General features: G+C 46.4%; 1 protein-coding gene across 3 annotated transcripts in view; it reads right to left on the bottom strand.

The window, feature by feature from the left end:
• Positions 1–20,026, bottom strand: part of LARGE1 (LARGE xylosyl- and glucuronyltransferase 1) — a 494,394-nt gene that overhangs the window by 198,767 nt on the left and 275,601 nt on the right. For all 3 annotated transcript variants that reach the window (XM_033117375.1, XM_033117374.1, XM_033117376.1), the window contains one exon: positions 12,026–12,197. In XM_033117375.1, the coding sequence (XP_032973266.1) occupies positions 12,026–12,197 (172 nt within the window). The remainder of the gene's footprint in view (positions 1–12,025; positions 12,198–20,026) is intronic.

The following is a 20,026-nucleotide window of genomic DNA, read 5'->3' as shown; positions in this document are numbered from 1 at the left end:
CATCATGCAACTCAGAATTACTGCTCAAAGAACACAGTTGTAAATGCTCAACAGGTTGTGGCTTAGCTCTCACATGCCTATTCATCCAATTAGACAGGCTGCTAACATTGACCAGGAGTAGAACTACCCTGTACGTAAGACCCCTTTGGCCAAGATACTTGTAGAGCAAAGAAGGAAAAAAAAAATGGCTTTTATACTGAGCACGTGATTCTAAAGATGGGCTTTATCTTTGTCTCTATAAATTCATTCTAAAGGTGTTTGTTTCCTGTCTATTCCCACTACCTGTCCCGTACCTGTCTCTCACTGTCACCTCCCTAAGTCCCCCAGGCCTTTATGCATCATCAACATTTGTGTGAGTGTCTTTGTTCATTCCCACTCCCCCTTTCGGGCTTTTCGTTGATTTGTGGCTGCTGGTCAGCCTCATTTATTTGGTCCCAACCTGCTCGCTCCGCCTCCCTCCTCTCAGAATGACCTAGGACAGCCCTGTTCCCTCTATGCATCCACAGCGACTATGTTCACCATCAAAGTGTCCTTGACTCAGGCAGCTGATACCACCTCAATGTTCGAAACGTAACCTAGCGAAATAATTCACATTCATGCTAAGCAACCCTAAAATGTTCCCAGAAGTTATCTGATTTTCTCAAAGACGGATGAGTCACGTGCATGTCTAATGGACTGAGAATCAGAGAGCATAACTCGTACATCTGGTACCAAGTAGTTGTTCAATAAATATTTACTGAATGTCTGAATGAGTGAGGAAAGACTTCTGGGCAGAGCAGCTTCCTGTAGGTCTGGGTTTGATGTGTAAGCTTCTCGGTGTTTCTTCCTGCATCTGTTCCGTGACTCCAGGTCCCTTGAATTCCCCTCTCTCCAGGTCCACAATATATGTAAAGATTCACTTCTAAGAAACAAGCTGTTGGTTTCCACAATGGGAGGGCCCATGAGGAAATGGTAACCATTCCAACATGAGACACAAGTGATGTATTTACCAAAAATAGTAACAGCACAAATGGCAGGACCCTGTGGTCCTACAATAAAACGCTAAGACCCTAAAAAACTTCCCTTTTACCGACCTAATCAGCCTCCCAATTCAGCTCTTCTGTCCTCAGACTAGAGCCCTCCCCACCCTGCAGCTCTCCTCCACCACTCCAAGATAAAAGCAAAAGCTGGAGAAATAATACTTAGAAAAATAATCACACCATATTCTCTGGATTCTAGGAGGCCACTGATTGTAGAATATATCAAAACATTTTCCAGGAGAAAAAGACCACCTGTCAAGTTGCTTTTCTAAGTCACATCTCAACTTCAGAAACCGTAAAATGTGAAAACCCTCTATCGGAGTACAGAGATAATATAACAAATAGCTGCAAAATACTAGGTGAATTACATGAGTTTGCTTCCAAAATATTATTCGCATTGAGACTGAGAAACTGAAGTGTAAGTTACAGGGACAGGTCCTGGGACCGTCGCATTTCACAGCCTGTGCTCTCCCCACTGAGATGGACAGCCCGCTCTTCCCAATTTGGACAAAAGCCTGACTCTGACTCTTACAAGACGCTCCTCTCAGGTCCTCCTCTTCCATCTTGATGGAGGTTGTCTGGGGGAGAGTTTCTTGCTCACGGAGGACTAATATTGTCACCTCTGCTATCGAGGCCCTCCCGTCCCCAGGCTTTTAAGTACGTAGACAGGTGCCTTATTGCGATGACAAGAAAATGACTCTTAACGGTACGAACAGCGGTGGCTAATACTGTCGGTGCTGACTCTGTGTCAGGCGTTGCACAAAGAGCTGTCTCTGAATCCACTCACTTCACCCTCGCGGCAACACCCTGTGAACATGATTGGCTCCGTTTTGCCATTAAGAAAGAGAAGTTCAGAGATTTGAGCAGGGCCAGGGTTATAAAATGATAAGAGGGTGGGGAGCAACCCAAAAAGAGCACCTGGACTTCTCTGTCCCACTACCCCACTAGCGGACCCCAGAGCTGGTAAAGCAGAAGGGAAAGACACACTTCCCAGCCACTTCTGAGATCTGTTTTTCCTCCTCTTCCTGAGGAGCGACAGCGTGCCCTCGTGCTCACTTCGCAGAGAGCCCAGCTCCCTGTGCACTGCGGAGAGCCACACAGGTGCCAGATGTCCCGTGTGCCCAGTCGGGGGATCCTAGAAATGTATCAGTGTGGCCGCTCTGCCCCACCCTGAGCGCTGCACCAGGACACGGCTGGCTTGACGATGTGGCCGCGATTTGAGACAAGAGCCATCATCACTCCTTGGGTATAACCTGCACAATCGCGGCTCCTGACACAATTAGGGTGAGTTCAGTGATCCTTCCTCTGATAAATCTGCTGGGCATTGGCTCTGCTCCACCTCCTCGTCTCGCCAATCACAGCTCGCCTATCACAGCTCGCCAATCACAGCTCGCCAATCACAGCTCGCCTATCACAGCTCGCCAATCACAGCTCGCCAATCACAGCTCGCCAATCACAGCTCGCCAATCACAGCTCGCCAATCACAGCTCACCAATCACAGCTCGCCTACCACAGCTCTCCAATCACAGCTCTCCAATCACAGCTCTCCAATCACAGCTCGCCAATCGCATCTGGCCCCGCCTTCGCACTTGCTGATCACAGTCTGCCATTGCCCACTTAGCCTTCTATTGGAGACAGCAAATCCAGTCACTGCCTTCCGGACGAGGAGGCGCAGGATTCCCACCCCTGCTCTCCACACTGGGACACACCTGGAAGTCTAGAAAATGAAACTAGTCACCCGGTCAGAACATCTATTTTAACACCACAAAGCTCTATTTTAGTTCCAAAAAGAAAACACCTCAAGTTACCTCCAGCCCAGACTTTTTTTGTGAAAATACCGACCTGCTCATCTTATCTCCGCATGTCCAAAACTGGACCCGTCACCAGTGCTCCTCACACCGCTTCCAGTTCACCTCGAATCCGTGTCTGTTGCTTGGCTCCAGGGGCAAAATCCTCCTACACTTAGGCCACTACCGTATCTTGCTTGGACTGCAGCAGTAGCCACCCCCTACCTGCTGTCGGACATTTCTTTTAAGGAACTGGTTTCCTGCCTCATCTTTGAAATCATCCGCCCGCCCCCCACCCCCTTCCACACACACTTCAGCCAAAGGGATCTGTTCAAATCTGACAATCTGAGCCGACTTCTCTGTACCTGAAACTCTGAACTGTCCTTCAGTTACCTAAAGCCGTGACTCATAAAACCCTTCATACTTCTCTTGCCTTACTTCGCACCCTCAAATCACCCAGAATCATATGCTTTATTTGTTCATTTATTCAACAAATATTTACTGAGCACCCACACATTGCTCATGTGCTAGGAATGTCCCGGAAACAAGACGACAAAGATCTCTGCCCTTGCGGCATTCATGTATTAGCAGGAAAGACACACAATGGCCAGGTAAAGCAGCCACGTCTGGTCCCTGGGTCCCTGCGGCTGACTGGCTTGGGCACAGCAGCCATCTTGGTAAGTAGTTATAAACCAGATTAGACGATGATGAGTCCTGTTAAAAAAATGAAAGAGCAGGGCTGCAGCATAAAAGGGGACAGTCAGGGAAAATCTCACTGAGAAGCTGAGATTTAAGCAAAGACTTGAAGGGAGTCACGGCAGCAAGACAGGGAGAGGTCTGGGGGAGAAGCGTTCCCGGCAGGGGGACAGCAGAGCAAAGGGCGAAAGCAGGAGACCGCCTGGTCTGTTTGAAGAGCAGAGTTCATGTTTCTTTCCGTTCTTGTCTATACTGTTCTCTCTCTGGACCTCAGGCCTCTGCATATGGCATCCCCTCTAAGTAGGACCACGGAAGATAATGTCTCCGTGCCTCCGCCCTTTAGAAGTCTTCCTGACCCTCCCAACCCTCCTAACCAGGACTGTGTTCCCTAAAACACGAGTCTACCTCACCCTAAATTCTCCCTTTCAAAGTACTTTCCACACTTGAATGCAGTCGTGTGTTCACAGGGGTCTAGAATCTAGTGGTGTGAGCTCTGGGGTCACCTTGGGGTCAGCCTGGCTTCGATCCAGGCTCTGCCATGAACTTGCTACGTGATCTTGGGCAAGGTACTTAAAGAACTACGAGGGCTAAATGCGACAGACAGCCCAGTGCCCGACACACAACAAGCCTTTAACAGAAACTAGCAACGTGAGGGCAGAACTGGGTCTGTCTTATTTACTATTGTACTCCCAGGGTCTAGGGCAGGTCCATGGGCTCAAAGATAATGAATTAACGAAAGAACGAGTAATTGAATAAATGTGGAAGGCAGGGAGGCAGGGCAGGAGGGCAGAAGGGAAGCGGGGACAGGAAGGGAGGGTAGAAAGGGACGCAGGCAGGCTTCGGTTCCCCTAACTCTCAGGAGTTCCAGCGTGAAGAAGAAGAAGAAAACAAAGATAGAGAAGGAAAGGGCGGGAGCTTCTCATTTATTAAGTACCATGCAAGGCAGAGCCATTTCCTGACTTCCCACCAAAATAAAGCTTATAGGGTCGTTATTCCCCCGGTTTTATAGAACAACAAGAAAAGAGGCTTAGGGAAGCTAAATGATGTTTCTAATATAGTAAGGGGAGGCAGATCCACTTCAGAGTTAATCTGAAAATAATTAAAACCTCTTCACCAATTTTGCCAGGAATAAAATTCTTGATGTTCCCCCAGTGGTGAGCATCTTGGCTTGTCAAATGGAAGAACTGGGAGCATCTAATGAGAGAATCAAAGTGCTACTTTCTGGATTCTGAATGGGAGGCAGCGTGGATAACAGATGTGAAGAAAAAGCAGGAGCAGATGAGAGAGGAGGAAATAAAAGAACAGGCCATCGGAATTTTCCAAGAAGGAAAGCAACTAGGAATTAAGAAGGTAAAAAAGAAAACAATGAACACTGGTGGTGAAGAAGGCGCTCCATCCCTACTAGGAGGGCAGGAGAATGTTTCAGACCATGATACGGATGAAAAAGAAACGCCCGGCCTTTTCTGGGAACCTCGTGATTGATGTCAGAGACCACAGGCCCAGCTGCCCTCTTTCCCAGCAGCATTCTAGCACCTTCCGTAGTAACAGTGCGTCGCCCGTGCAGACACTGGCTGCCGGAGTCAATGTAAAGCATTTTATTTGAGAACTGATGTCATTCTAAATTTCCCTGTTCCTTCCCTGCGGCAAAACAGTCTCTCAGGTTTAGGAACTGTCAGGAGCAGATGTGAGGTGAGTGGAACCCTGTCTGCAGTGAGCCCTGCAGAGGTCATACCAGGCCTGGCCACGGAGGCGTAGAGTTAATCAGGGACCTTTGACTGGCATGAGGTGATAGACTCTTCCTGAAAGTCCCTCTTTGATTCCTTTCAAACCAGCTAAAGGGGGGGTTTGGGGGGGGGAGAGGGAGGGACAGACACAAAGCTTCCTTTGGAGGTAGGTGAAGGGAGGAAAGAAGGAATGAAAGTCAAAGGGAAAGAGATAAATGGGATAAGAACTAACACAGGCGAGAGGAGGAGGAAAAGGGGCTCCCCTGTAGCAGGATCAGTGAACCATCTCCCCAGACCTCACAGCACTGTGAGAAGATGTGGGTACTTGCTTTCTACCGGTGTGGGAACAAGAGCAAGGCTGAGGGAAGTTCAATGAGCACCCCCAAATCATCCCGCTGATCAGAGCAGCAGGGACCTGAAACTTAGCATCTTTCTTTGCCAAGCTTTTCCTACTCCACCAGTTCCACTGTGAGACTGAGAGAGGGAGAGGGAGAGATGGAGAGAAACAGAAGGGGGAAGGAGGGACTTAGAAAGAAGGGGAAGGGAGGGAGCGGCAAGCCATGGCAAGGTAAAAAATAAAGACAAGACCTGAAGAAATGTCAAGGAACGTTTAAAACTCCTTCAAGGCAGGTGATTATAATCGCTAAAGTCCTACGGATGTCTTTTCAAGAGTAATACTTTCAGTGTTCTTCACATCTAGCTTTCCCACATTATTTTACACTTATAGCCACCCCAGCCCCGACGGCTTTATGGACAAAGCCCCAAGGTAATGGAGCAGACACACATTAATTCCGGCGGGAATCCTTGGAGAAACTAGAATATGGGAAGAACAATCCACGTTATTTTGTGCATTTCTCACAATGACCCTGCTGGTATGGTTCGTAGTACATTTAGGCTCAGAGAACCCGCGGGTCATGATGGGGTGAGCCCCGATTCTGGCTGACGCTCCTGAGCCACGCTGAGTGCATGGGCAGAGGTCTTGAGGCTGACAGCTACTTTAAACGCGTGTTCTAGGAAGGCACAAGTAGGGCCAGGATTCTGAAGACTGTGGTTTTATTTCTCAAATCCAGGGGAAACCACACTTCCCTCTGCCTCTGATTTTGCCTGTTTTCTGAAAGCCCGGATCACCGAGAGACTGCCTTCTCTACAAACTGGCATATATGGTCACCTAGAGTGCTTTCCTATAGCTAACTCTGGTCTCTCCAAAGAGACTCTAAGCTCCACCATCTCCTCTTCTAGGGAGGGTGGGGTGCAGGGGAAAGAGTACTGCATGGAGACTTCGACTACTGGAGTTCAAATCCCGGTGCTACAGCTTAACAGGGAGACACTGACCGCGCAAGCTGCTCGGCCTCCCTAAGCAACCGTTTCCAAATCTTTAACAGTGGACCACTACCAGAAACGACTTCATGGGGGTGTTGTGAGGATTACATGAGTTCACCCATAAAACGCTTGTTGGCATGGAGTAAAGGACTTAAAAACGTTAGCTATAAGTAATCCATAGTGAGTCCATTAGGTTCTTAAAAAACACCCCCTGATGTGACACACTGACCCACACGGTGGCACTCCGACCGGTTTCGGAGCCAGCACTTTACGCTATGGCAATATGCTCTTCCGAAAGGGAGGGCACTGTCCTTAAGAATAACCATACTATCTTGAATATTTACATGGCTTTCTTCTAAGAGCTCCCTATTATGGGCGAGCACTTAATTACTTATGCCTTCAGAACAGCTTCTCCAGATTGCGGAAGTCAGACATTATTAGTTCCAAATTTTTGTACAGTCTACTTCCAGCACTCAGGGGTTGTGGGTGAACAGGATCAGCAGTTGCACCTGAACTAAATGCAGACCCTGCCTCCCAGGTGGATGGGCGGCCCCTCCCCCACCCCATCAGGACGCCTGGAGAGGAGGCGGGACATGGCAGAAAGCGCACAGACTCCAAATAAAGCCAAATGATTTGGGGCTCATCTCTGCTGTGAAATACCTCTCTTTAGGCACAAAGAGTTATTTAACCTCTGGTGGGCTCAGTTCATGTTGCTTTTCAAAAGTGCAAAGCTTCGAGCTCAGGAACTGGAACAGAAGTCGTACTTAATCTTAGTTACTTTGCTTTACAAACACTCATTTCTTTGCCTGCCTCCCACCATGTCCAAGTTTAAAATGCCCCAAACCAAACTCCTGATCTTCCCCCATCACCGGTTCTTCTTGCTGTCTTCTCCATCTCACCTGTCCCGCCACCTCGGGTCATCTTCGATTCTGATCACTCTCACTTCCTACATCCAATCCATGGAACATCCTGCTTCGACCTTCAAAGTGTATTCCTAATATGATGATGTCTTTCACCTGCCTCTACCGATCCACTCAGGTCTAAGCCAACACGTCTCACCTGGATGACTACAATAGTCCCCTAAGTGGTTTCCTTGTTTCCTCTCATTCTCACAAGGGCAGCCGGGATGATCCATTAAAAACATAAATCAGATCACATCGCTCCTGCTGAAAGGCAGACAATGGCTTTTCACATCCCTGAAGGGAAAGGCAAAGGCCCTATAAGTGAGGCCCCTGTGATCTGACTTCGTCAGCCCCACACCTCTCTTCCGGGCTTACTCGACTGTGTTCTGACCCCCATCCTATTCCCCCCAAAACTAGGCCACATTACTTCTGAAACGTCACCCTTCCTTATGCCTGGGGCACTGTTCTACTCTTCCTAGACACCTGGCATGCTTGCTTTCTTAGCTCCTTCAGGTTTTTGCTTAAATGTCACCTCTCTTGTAAGACTTTCCATTACCACTCTATTTGCATACTAAAACAATGCACGTGCTAACACACACGTGCACGCAGACCTCTTATCTCCTTTCTCGAATTTCCTCAAGAGCACTAATCACTGTCTCCCATACTATATAATTTCACTTGTGTGTGTATTGTGCGTCTGCCCCACTCAAACATACATGCGCAGGGTAGGAATTGGGCTTTGTTTTATTCTTGCAACATTCCCAATTGTCAGAAAATGATTTGGCAACCAGTAAGCTCAGTAAATATGACTGACTGTGCAACTCCTAATTCTAGCCATCTGATTCTGTCTGCCAAGAATTAGTGCCTCTGAAAATACCTCCACTGGTTGGAACAGGCCTTATAAGCGCATAGACCACTGACATAGGGAAGGAAGCATTTCTATTCAGGTGGAATTGAGGTTCAGGGAATAGGACATTCCCAACAGGCACCCCAAAAGCTGCACCCCGAAAGCTGCCACTGGTAGAGGCTGAGGGTGAGTCTAAGCTCCTCCTAACAGGCTTCTCCCTAGAGTCTCCACACAATGAATTTAGGTACGGGGGATTGCACAGCACCAGTAAGGAGTCAGGGCTGTACAGGATCTGAGCATAAGAACTGCAGCCCCAGATAAGCAGCTGCTCCAAACCAGATAAATGAACAAGGCCAAATCGCATCAATGTCACTTAAAACGTTGACAGTGAAAGATGTCAACTGCAATTGCCTCTAACAGAAGGGAACTCTCCCTCTTGGATCTTAACATTCTGTGTTTATGGGTCTGTCCTAAGGGGCTTTCTTCCTGTTCCATGCACTGGCTTCTAATTGGCCCAGTTTAGATAAAAAAGAAATTTCACACACCCCTGAGAAACCTCTAGAAACAGGTGCCATATGGAGAAGAGAAGAACTTATTTTCTTTTCACCTCCGTATTTTCCCAGAAAAGTGAGGGTGGGCCTGGAAAAACCTTGGATGTTTTCATACACCTTGGTTGGTGCTAGATAAAAATGTAACGCAATCTGCCGTGTTTGTGAGCTCCTGGAAGGCAGGTGCCGCGTTCTCGACAGTTTTAGACAACACCACCACGTAATATATTCCTCTGCCCAGTGGGGAACTAACAAATGCTAGAAATAAACCTATGAAAGGATGAACAAATAAAATGCAGCCTGTGATCTCAGCTCCTTGCCTTTAAATTCCCCCTGTTCCTGTCCTGAGCTTGGCTCATCCACTCTGCTCTGCCCCAGGAACAGCTTTGAATGGCAGAACCCTCCACATCTAAATCCTTGGACCGGCCGTGGGAGCAGCAAGAGCCTTGGTAACTCTTCCTTCCACAGATGACATCTTATCACCGTGATTATATTTACTGTTGTGATTGGCTACAGAACCCCACTTGGTCTACGGTAGGTCACTGCTGGGCCAGAATAAATGAGCTCTCCTAGCTACCATGCCACAATTACCATTTTTCCCGAAAATAAGACTGGGTCTTATATTAAGTTTTGCACCAAAAGACACATTTAGGGCTTCTGTTCAGGGGATGTCATCCTGAAAAATCATACTAGGGTTTATTGTCTGGTTAGGTCTTATTTTCAGGGAAACACGGTAGTGACCACCTCTTGCAGCGATTTTGCTAACACTTGTACAAGGGAGACTTGTAACTCTAAATGCACACTGCAGGTTGAATTTCTCGGGGAGCAGACTCTGACAGTGGGAGTCAGCATGCAGGAGGTTCATTTAGGGAGAGCTCTTGGGAACAGCACCTGTGAAAGTGAAGAAAGCAGGACTGGGCAGAGGGAGAAATCCAGCTGTGAGGCAGTGCTACAGCTGATGCTGCAAGATTCATTGCAGGTGTGGGGTGCACCAGGAAGGGGCGTGGCCACGGGCACATGACTCTCTTCACCTGAGGCCACCCCCAAAGGAGGCTGAGAGCTGAGGGCCATCTGCAGGCAGCACTCTTCTCAGCTGGATTAATAAGACCCTTATTCCAAAAGGGGAATGTGGGCATCTATCGCACACCATCACTACTCCTCTCTGGCAGGACAGAGCATGATCACCTGCTCTGTGATGCGCTCCCAGCTGCCTTCTCCAGCCCCCTTCAGGAGAGGTGGGAACTCTCACTCCCCTTCATGGCTCATCTCCTTATTGCCAGAGCTCAGTCACTGCCTGACACCCAGCAGGGACGCAAAAAGCGGCTGTGGAATGAATACATCACTGAATACTGAACATCAGCATAAAAATATGAATAGAAATCCACCTGCTTGTTAAAAACAACACAAAACAAAAACCTGCCCCCAAGGAGTTAAATTTGATCAGAAAATCAAGCAGAAATGACTGAGGAACTTGCAAAGAGACACAGAGGATGCTAACATCCCTGTATTCTGGCCTCAACTCTGGGCACCTCCCTGCGTCCTGCCAAGCATCAGTTTCTTTATTTGTGAACTAAAAGGACAGAAAAAGCATTCTATGAAGAAGAGATTAGAGAGTAGAGAGACACACTCAGTTTCAGTAGTTTTGCTAAGTGATGTCTTAATTGACACAGGAAAGGAAAACGAGTTTTTATCTGACAAGGGGAAGAGTCTAAGGGTGCCTCCCCATGATCTGCTGAGGACTTCTTCAATTAGTCCAGAGCTAAGAGTTTCCAGGAAGGAAGCAGGCAGAAACCAGAGTGGGTGAGGAACTTAATCTTCTGTCCGTGAATGGAAACAGAAACCAACGGGACTATCCTGTGATGGATGAAAATGTCATCATTGAAAAACTCACTCAAGGGTAGCTCACCTTCATAGGATAAGGAGCTAGAGAAGAGGCAGGAGGGATTTTAAACACGGAAGCCAGGGTGCAATTTAAAAAAAGAAAACGCAAAAAATAAAGAAAAAAACTCACTGCTAAATTTGTCTCTCGTTGTATCTACTTAATATAGAGAAGAATTTCAAAAATATTGCAAATTCAAGGACGACATCTGGGAGACGGGGTTAAAATAATAACCACAGTTTTATGCTCACCTTTCACTTCTCTCAGAGTCAAGGACACCTCCTGGGCTCATCATTTCCCACCAGCTACTCTCACATACGTTGGGGCCGAGGCAAGAGCTACACTCACCGCTAAGCAGAAATTCACCAGACTAGAAGGGATGCCTGTGGGGACAGAGCCCCAAGGGGCAGTTTCCAGGCTCTCGGCCTCACATAGAAGGGTGCTGGCTCAGGTAGTAAATGGCCATCGACTGATCAAATGGCCAGCAGCTGTGGCTAGTTGGCCGTCAGCTGTAACCAGTGAGCCATTAGCCATGAATATAACGGCTGTGGCTAGGCTAGCAGAAAAAGGGGGAGCTAGCAAGAAGATGGTGGCTGAGTCTGCAAGCGGCACATAGAGGGTTGAGAATTGTGTGGTTCCTGGTTCCTGTGTCTCCAAACCAGTCGCCAGTGAGAATATAGTGGTATGACTCCCCTACCTATGGCTCCGTGGGTGTTCCTTTTTGGCCTCACCATGTCCTGCGTTCTTATGTGGGGAGTGGGACCAGAGACCCTGCCTGACACCCCGCACGACACATGGCGTAGTCGGCAGGGTCCCCTGCACTACAATGCCTCAGAAAGCTAAACTTACATACCCCTTTAAAAAGACACCTCACACCACGAGGGAAAGCAGAAGCCCTAAGAACATTTCCAAATGCTCTATAATTAATATGCGCCTCCACCACCTCACAGGCTTTGTCGGCAATCAAAGTATCATTTGATGAAAAGAGGAAACTGATAAGTCAACACTCAATTATCTGCATACAAAATATACACATTTCATACTTATCACTTACAAAGCATCCTAAATCAGATTCTTCCTAGGGACACAGACCTTCACTCTTCAGATCCTGAAGAAATGCAAATTCCAGTTTAACCTGGCTGGGGTGCGAAGAGTGGCTGCTCACCCGCATTTGTAATTACTTATCCATTTCATTAACAGGACCTCATTAAGAGTTAAGCTCACATTGAAAAATACATATAATCACTATTCTTGGCATGACGACGCCTTCAAAGAGACCAGGAAAAAAATGGGCTACACTTACCTTTGAACTTGTGGAACACAGCCCACAGCTCTGCAATGTCGGTTGCAAAGGTGATATCCGTGTCAAGGACGATGACCCGCTCCAGGTTGGCAGGAAGAGTCTTGGTCAGGACGAGCTTCATCAGACCGTAAATGCCGGAGTAATGTTTGTTGGGGATCCAGGAAACTTCAGACTAGACAGGGCAGCAAAGAGAGGGAGTAGGAAAAGAAAAAGAAACTAGATTCATGTTTCGCACAAACATACAAATAATGCCTGGTGTGTAAAAAGTATCTAATAAAAATGTGTTGAATGAATGCATGACTGTTTTCTTAAAGATACGTTCGTGTAATTTGCAGTTTGGCATGTGAAGTTTTTTTGGGAAGAAAATGTATCTGAACCAAGGAAGAGGAAAAGCGGGGTTTATAAAATGACGATTACATGCAAACACTGTGCTCAGATCTTTTAAAATAACATTTTTGTGATTACAGAAATTGTACAGGCTCATTGGAGAAAATAAGAATATGCACAAAGGAAATAAAAGTACAAAAATTGTAGCAGATTATATACTATGTATTTTGCAAACAGTACCTAATTGTTTCTAGGTAAATATATTTCTTTAAATCATATTCAGCTTCTGTGTATTAAAGATGACTACTTAACGGTATTATTAAAGCTTACATTTAGTTATTTTTTAAAAGCTGTAATTGGATCAATTAGTGTTGCTGCTTTCTCTTGGTTCTCAGATAAATACAGGAGGCAGACCTGGTCATAACCTATGCAACACTCTTCACTGGGTACGCACACATGCACACACGCATGTGCACACACACACAAGCCCATGAAATCCCTACATGCTATAACAGAACAACAAACATCCTGCAGGTGTGTAGAGTCCAAAGCCAAGTCACACTTCTTGGTGCCACCTGGCCCACAAAGTCAAAGCTATAAATAACACATTACACCAGCATGATGAAAGCTTTCAAAGGTACAGGTCACCGTGGGTGGGGGCCCCACCCTTGCTGCCATGGGGAGTCGGCATGTAAGCCAAAGCACACTTCATATTTTCATAATTTAACATGTGTAATGGAACTGTTTAATGGAAAACTGGTCAACTTATCAAGATTCTACAAAATATCCTTCCCTTTTGTCTTTATCATTCCATTTGGAGGACATTATTCTAAAAGAAAAAATAGTAAAATTTAAAAATGAGAAACCAGAGCTTTAGTCTGAAACACGTGTATCACCATGTTATACAAGTAACAGAAACAATCCAAATACCCCAAAAGTGAACAGTTAATTAAAACATGGTATTTAAAAATTTTTTTTTCAATTACAGTTGGTGTAATATTTTTTCTTTGATAGCACACTATACAGTCTACAGTGTAGATTAAGATGTACTTAAAAAAGTAACTAGCAGGTGGCTGGTTGGCCAGGGGTGAGAGCGCAGTGCTCGTAACATCAAGGTCACCGGTTTGATTCCCACATGGGCCAGTGAGCTGCGCCCTCCACAACTAGATTGAAAACACTGACTTGACTTGGAGCTGATGGGTCCTGGAAAAACACACCGTTCCCCAATATTCCCCAATAAAAAAAAGTAACTTGCATATGCTAAAAGAAAGCAAGTTTTAAAGTCGCTTTTGTTTATTAACCCCTATGTGCAATCAAACAACATGAAAAGACATCCACACGAATTTATGCAGACAAAGAAGAAAGCACAGCTTCAAATTACTAATGGTGATCATTTAGGACGGGTTCCTCTCTCTCAGAAAGAAATGTACAAACGTATGTATACACACACACACACATCTATTTAACTAATCCATATTTTTCAACTTTTTAAAATAAACTATTGTGGTAAAGAAAAACCTAAGCATTACATTCCTGTTAATGTATCAAGATCTGGTGTTAGTACGAACACAGAAGCTGACTTAGGAAAGCTATGAGGAAGGGTCCCCTGTGTTAACACACCCAGACCCATTCCATCTCTCCAACCCACTCCACCTTAGGCTTTCGTTTTCAGGTTATTTGAAAATACAATTTTAGCTGCTCATTTTTCTCAGTTTTCCAACGGTCCTTTGCATAAATGAGTACGATTTTTACCAGGAGAAAAACAAAACAAAATTGACGGATTATACTATTCACCACGCGTCAGTCTCAAGAGAAAGAATCTTGAACTCTATGTCTATAGTCCCTGGACAGCACGGAGGAAGGAAAAGAGGCAAAAGTTAAAATCCGGATTCCAGCCCCATAAAAGGTGTTGCTTTCTCTAAGCCTCAGTTTCTTTACCTATAAAATAGAGATGCTGCCTGTATCACCTGGTTGATGTAAAAATTAAAGGAGATTAAAGGACTCCAGTGCTTCATACACAAAAGACTCTCAACAAAGCCCCTACCTGCTTCCCGATTGCCCTCTTCATTTCAAGTATTTAGGTAGCCATGCCTCGTTGACTGTTTCCTTTTGAAGGTGGGGTCTCTGGGAGACAGTACAGATGAAGCCTTGGGGTCTGGCGTCAGGCACACCTGGATTCAGATTCTGGCCTTGTCACTGAATCGCCATGTCACCTTGAACAAGTTTGCTCGCCCTTTCTGAGCTTCTGCCGTTTAAAAAAGGCAGTTACTTCTACGTGCTCACTGCACTGTATCAGTCAGGGTGTGGGTGGGAACAGCACGCTCCAAATGGATCATATGAGTTACATGGAATAATCAAGGGTTATGTACTGAAGTGAATGCAGAACTTCAGGGCAGTAACAAGGACGGTACAAGCACCTGGGGAGGGGACGCGTGGGGGGCGTCACCACCGACGGCCTGCAAGGTCAATGCCAGCAGCTGCTGGAATCCAGAGGGAAAGCCACATGAATCAGCCATGTGACAGGAGCAGTGACCTTCAGTACGGGGATGTGGCCTGTGTGTGTCAGTCCCACAGGATGGAACAGGAAGGAAGAGAGCTCTCCGCCTCTCACTCTTTCTACCTACCAGTCTGCTGCGAAAGCGCCCCTCTGGACAAACCCAAACGGAAGCCAAAGGAGAACTGAGCTCGGAGATTCGGCCTTCATGCATGCTCCTCATGAGGCATAAAGCAGGGTGAAGGGACAGAGACGACCTGGAGGGACTAACCCAACACAACCAGCCCCATCATCAAATTAAACGAATGGCGGCAAGATCAAAGCACAACGCCTTCCTTATACATTACAGATGCAAAATGCGTATGTGTGGGATGGTGGGTGGGTCGATGGAAGGAAGGAGGGACGGACAGAGGAATGGAGGGACGAATGGCCCAGGAAGGTGAGTGATGTTTTTGTCTACAATTCCACAGCAAGCAAGATACAAAACCACAGATGCAATCTGCCAGGGGAAGGTCGGTGTTCTTTCCCCAAACCACGGCATCCTCCCTTTGGAGTTAGCTTTCTGACTAGCCATCACCGGAAGATCTGAGGCCTCAGGACTCCGCCCGTACTTCCCTCCGGCGGACTTTATAAACACTCTTCCTCATGAAAACCCCAGCCTTTGGATCTCAGCTTGGTTTCTTCTCTCCCCTGAGAATTTGCCTGAACTGAAGCTTGGCAATCATCGCTTCGTGCTGCAGAGCCACGCTATTTCATCAGACCTTTGATTAACTTCCTCATCTATTTTGGTTTCCATCAAAGCAGGAGAGCTTGGTAAAGACGGAACACCAGAGCACGGGGTCAAGCCAGCTAATTAGATAGTCCCGACTCCCGGGTGTATTTTTAACACGTGTGTGAGGCGCCCAGATGCACAGCAGGACAGAAGGACGACAGGGATGAATTAATCTCAACCTGAGCCCAGATCTGAATGTCGCCCCACGTCCCCAACTTTATACGCAATCAATTAAGTCAGACTGTCCAATTAGAGGTAACAGAAGCATTCAAATGAGCTTGTATTCGGAAAGAAAACTGCAGAAAGAAAACTGAGGAATCTATGGGAGCAAAGAATGCGTGGTGAGAAGCAGATCCATTTATTACGAATGGCTCACGCTCCTAGAAGTAGCATATAACATCTACCCCACCCCCCATCCTCATCCAAATCCGGAGCTTCCTTCTTGTCTCAACTTAGAAGACAACCAATCACCCTCTGGTCCCCACAGTCCCACGGCCCCAGGCTGGGCGAGGGCTCCAGACAGAGCTGTTTCTCTTTCTCCAGCACAGCATGCTGTCACGCTGTGTCTAATTTTCCATGTCTCTCTCTGGCTCTGGGCTGGAACTCCTTGAGGCAGGGATGATGCCATTTTTACTACGGCAACAGTCATTGCTCAAAAAATGCCTGAAGAATATGCATGACTGCAGAGTCAGCCAGGCCTGGGTTCAAATGCTACCTTGGACCTTTTCTGCAACTAGGAGCAGAAGCATCCACATTTGCTGAAGTCCAGGGTCATACGGTACAAAGAAAGAGGCATGGTGGGTTGAGCCCCAAAGCCTGGGCTTCAGTACCAGTTGCACTTCTAATAAGTTGTGTGACCTCAGGCAAGTCACTTAACCTCTATGTGCCTTAGTTTTCTCATCTGCAAAATGGGGGCTTAGAACAATCACTTCAGCTTGATCAAAGCAAGGAATTATGGTACCTTTGACAGGACCAGGGAGGTTGGGAATAGAGATGGTTTTGTCAAGGGAAGTCAGTCCCCCATCACCTTTTCCTATATTTCTACAGAAAAGATGAACAAAATCACAAGTGGAGATGTCCTGGGAAACTCAAAGCCTCCTCGGGTGCATCTCCAACCGAGACAGCTCATCTTTGGTTTTCGGAGGAGGAAAAGTGGGTGGGACTGGTAATCCATGTAACCTTTTGGGGCAGACTATTGGTATAATCTATTGGTATAATTGGTATTGATCCCATTACCACCACACAATAAATGTCAATCCAACCAAGCACACAAAGTAACGGGGTCAGCGGAGAGAAGAGAAACCCTGGAGGGCACCAGCAGGTTGACCCCAGACTATCCTACAGACATGCCAGCACCTGGCAGGCAATATCCTCGTAATGTTCTTTATCATTACAAACACACCAAAGGGTTCATGTAATTAAAATGATAATAAAAACGAAAGTTAGGCTTATTTTAATGGACATATTATCCTTGCAATGGCTGTTAATAATTCTAAGCAGCATGTTGTAAGATTTAATTAGCAAAAATGCAATCGTGCTAAAGAACACCATCTAATGCACTTACATAAAGGAGCATATGCAATCCCAGGTTTGAAGTTTCGGTTTAAAGCGGGGGTGGCGGGGGGGATTGAGACATGCTCTCGAGAGGAAATTCACTTTGCCAGAGTGGCGAGGTCCTTGACAGATGGACCCAAGGGGAGTTTCTACGAAGCCCTGCAAGTGACTGACCTGATGCTGGGTGGTCCACAGAGAAGTTACTCAGGGAATCTGACCAGACATAAGCATGGAAGCACAGGTGTGGACAGAGGACACAAATCCAAAGGTGACTGCTTAAAACACAGGGCATGAAGGAAAGTGATGTCTCAGAGGTGATGCCAGGTTTCTGACCTCTGATGGACAAATAAAATACTGGAAAAGAAGCGAGTTTTATGCGGTCATGGTGCCCATTTCTTCTTGATGTTATTTTCTGGAGGCACTGGGATGCCCAGGAATGGTACTGATGGAAAATAGCATCCAGCGATTTTTGCCTACTGGGTATCAGGTATTGTGATAACAGCTTTCTATGGGCTACCTGAAGCCCTTCCCAACTAGTCGAAAGGTCAGGGATTGTTATCCTAGTACCTGAAGTTTGGGGGATGAGGACTGAGTCCTTTCCCTCACCCCAGCTCTCAGGCCCCCTGCCCTAGATACTGCCTCTGAAATAATACATTTCCCTCCACTGCCCCATGTCTATTCCTGTGCTCTGCATTCATGTTCAGTCATAACCGAGCCCCTGACTCGACCCAGACAAATCCTCATTCACCATGAAGCAGCTTTTCATGGCAATTTGGTACAAAGGCCTTGGAGTTGGGCATTCCTGGTTTCTAAGTCTCTCTGAGCCTTAATTTTCTCATCTGTAAAATAGGGATAACAATAGCATATCCTGCTCCCTTCCTAGGGAGTTCTTCTCTTGGCAGTCTGCAAGCTTTCCTCTGTCACCCTGGAAATATTTATTGCCCAAATAGATTTCTTACCCATATCAACACGTTCCTGTAGATTACAAATCACCTTGACATGTTTTTTAAAATTTTAAAAAGTCATCCTAGCTGCAGAACGTTTGAAAAGTCATTTACCTTTCATGTTGTCTATGAGTGGTCGTCTTGGCAACCAACCTGTGTGTTCACAACATAATTGTTGAGCAATGGAGGGTGAGAAGCTCAGGTGGGCGGGGACTGTGGGAGATGCCAGGGAGGGGGCATCATGGAAGGAACACAAGCCCGGAAGTCCGACTGGCTGCAATCCAAACCCCGACTCCAATACCTCTGCACTGGCAACCTCGTTTCCTTAAACCTCAATCTCCTGACCCACAAAACAGAGAAAATAATACATAGTGCCCAAGGCTTGGAAAAGCATTAAATGAGACAGAACTAAGGCACTTGGTACAATGCTTGCCACATGGTAAGGGCTCGATATTCGTTTTTAAACTGGTTAACAGCACACACTCTGGAGTCTGCCTGGGTTCAAATCCTGGCTCCAGCGCTCACTACGCTGGGTCACCTTGGGCAAATAATTAAACCTCTATGTACCCTAGTCTTTTTCATCTGCAAAATGGGCCTATTTACAGCACATACGTCATAGGTTGTGAAAACGTTGGTGCTTTATGTAAGTACTGGCTATTATTGTTAATAGTTAATGTTATTTCTAAGGATGTTGAGAGCAACAGAAAAGATGAGATTGGTATCTATTAGATAAAATCATCTGCATTTGTATTTACCCTTGCCAGCAAAGCAAAACTCCAGTTTAGCTCAGTTGGGATGATTTACATAAGCATTGATGAAACACTCCATACAGACCAGGTGCTAAGGAGGAGCTAGGGACCAGAGTCCATGATGAATAAAACATGGCCGATGCTCGGGAGTCTAGGGTCTAGTGGATATTCATTATCCATTACTGCATAACAAGTTACCTCCAAACACAGCAGCTGAAAACAGCACAAATTATTTATCATCTCACATAGTTTCTGCGATTTCTCATGAGATTGCAGTCAAGACAGCAGTGGAGCCTTCAGACTTCAGTGCGTGGGGTCTGCTTCTAAGATGCCTTACTCTCCATGCCTGGTAGCTGACACTGGCTGTTAGGAAGCCTCAGTTCTATACCACATGAACTGCCCCGTAGGGCTGCTTAAATGTCTTGACCACCTGGTAGCTGACTTCTCCCAGAGCGAGTGCTCCGAGAGAGCAAGATGGAATCTGGGATGTCTTATGACTTGACATGGTGTCATTTCCTCCATGTCTTCTTGTTATAGAAGGTCAGCCCTAATGCAACGTGGGAATGAATGCTAGGGGACGGGGATTATTGGGGGCCATCTTGGAAACTAGTCACTGCATCGGTAATTATAAATATATGAACTGTGCTATGATCAATTCCAAGTACGTGTATAGCAGCAGTCTAGTAGGACAATTAGAGGGGAAGGTTGGGAAGGGAGTGAAAATATTCCCTTAGAGCTACCTGGAAGAGATGAGCCTTACCTTTGGTGTTGAAAATTGAGTTTCTCAAATATTGGGAGGAAAGGAGAGGTATGAGGCGCAGCATTTGAGACACAGAGCTATAAAAGCAACTATGTGTGAGTGTGCATGCGTGTAAAATAACTACAGTCTGATACACTGAGGTATAGCTTAGAGGTGGAAGTGATGGAGAAGAATGTGGAAAGGCAGGAAAGGGTCACACATTGGAGACTACTGCATGCCATGCTAAAGAGCACTGGGCAATATCCTGGAGAGTGGGAAGAAACCAAAAGGTTTTCATTAGCAAAGAAACAGTCTCATTTTTGGACTACACTCTAGTGATCCACGAAGGGAAAAGATTAACAGAAGGCAGCTGAGAGGCATAAGCAGCTTGGAGGACGCCCACAGAGAACACAGGTTCCCAG

Source organism: Rhinolophus ferrumequinum, chromosome 10 (genome assembly GCF_004115265.2).
Source record: "Rhinolophus ferrumequinum isolate MPI-CBG mRhiFer1 chromosome 10, mRhiFer1_v1.p, whole genome shotgun sequence".
Classification (NCBI taxonomy): Eukaryota; Metazoa; Chordata; class Mammalia; order Chiroptera; family Rhinolophidae; genus Rhinolophus; species Rhinolophus ferrumequinum.
The sequence above is the reverse complement of the archived record's forward strand: the minus strand, read 5'-3'. Positions and strand labels throughout refer to the sequence as shown.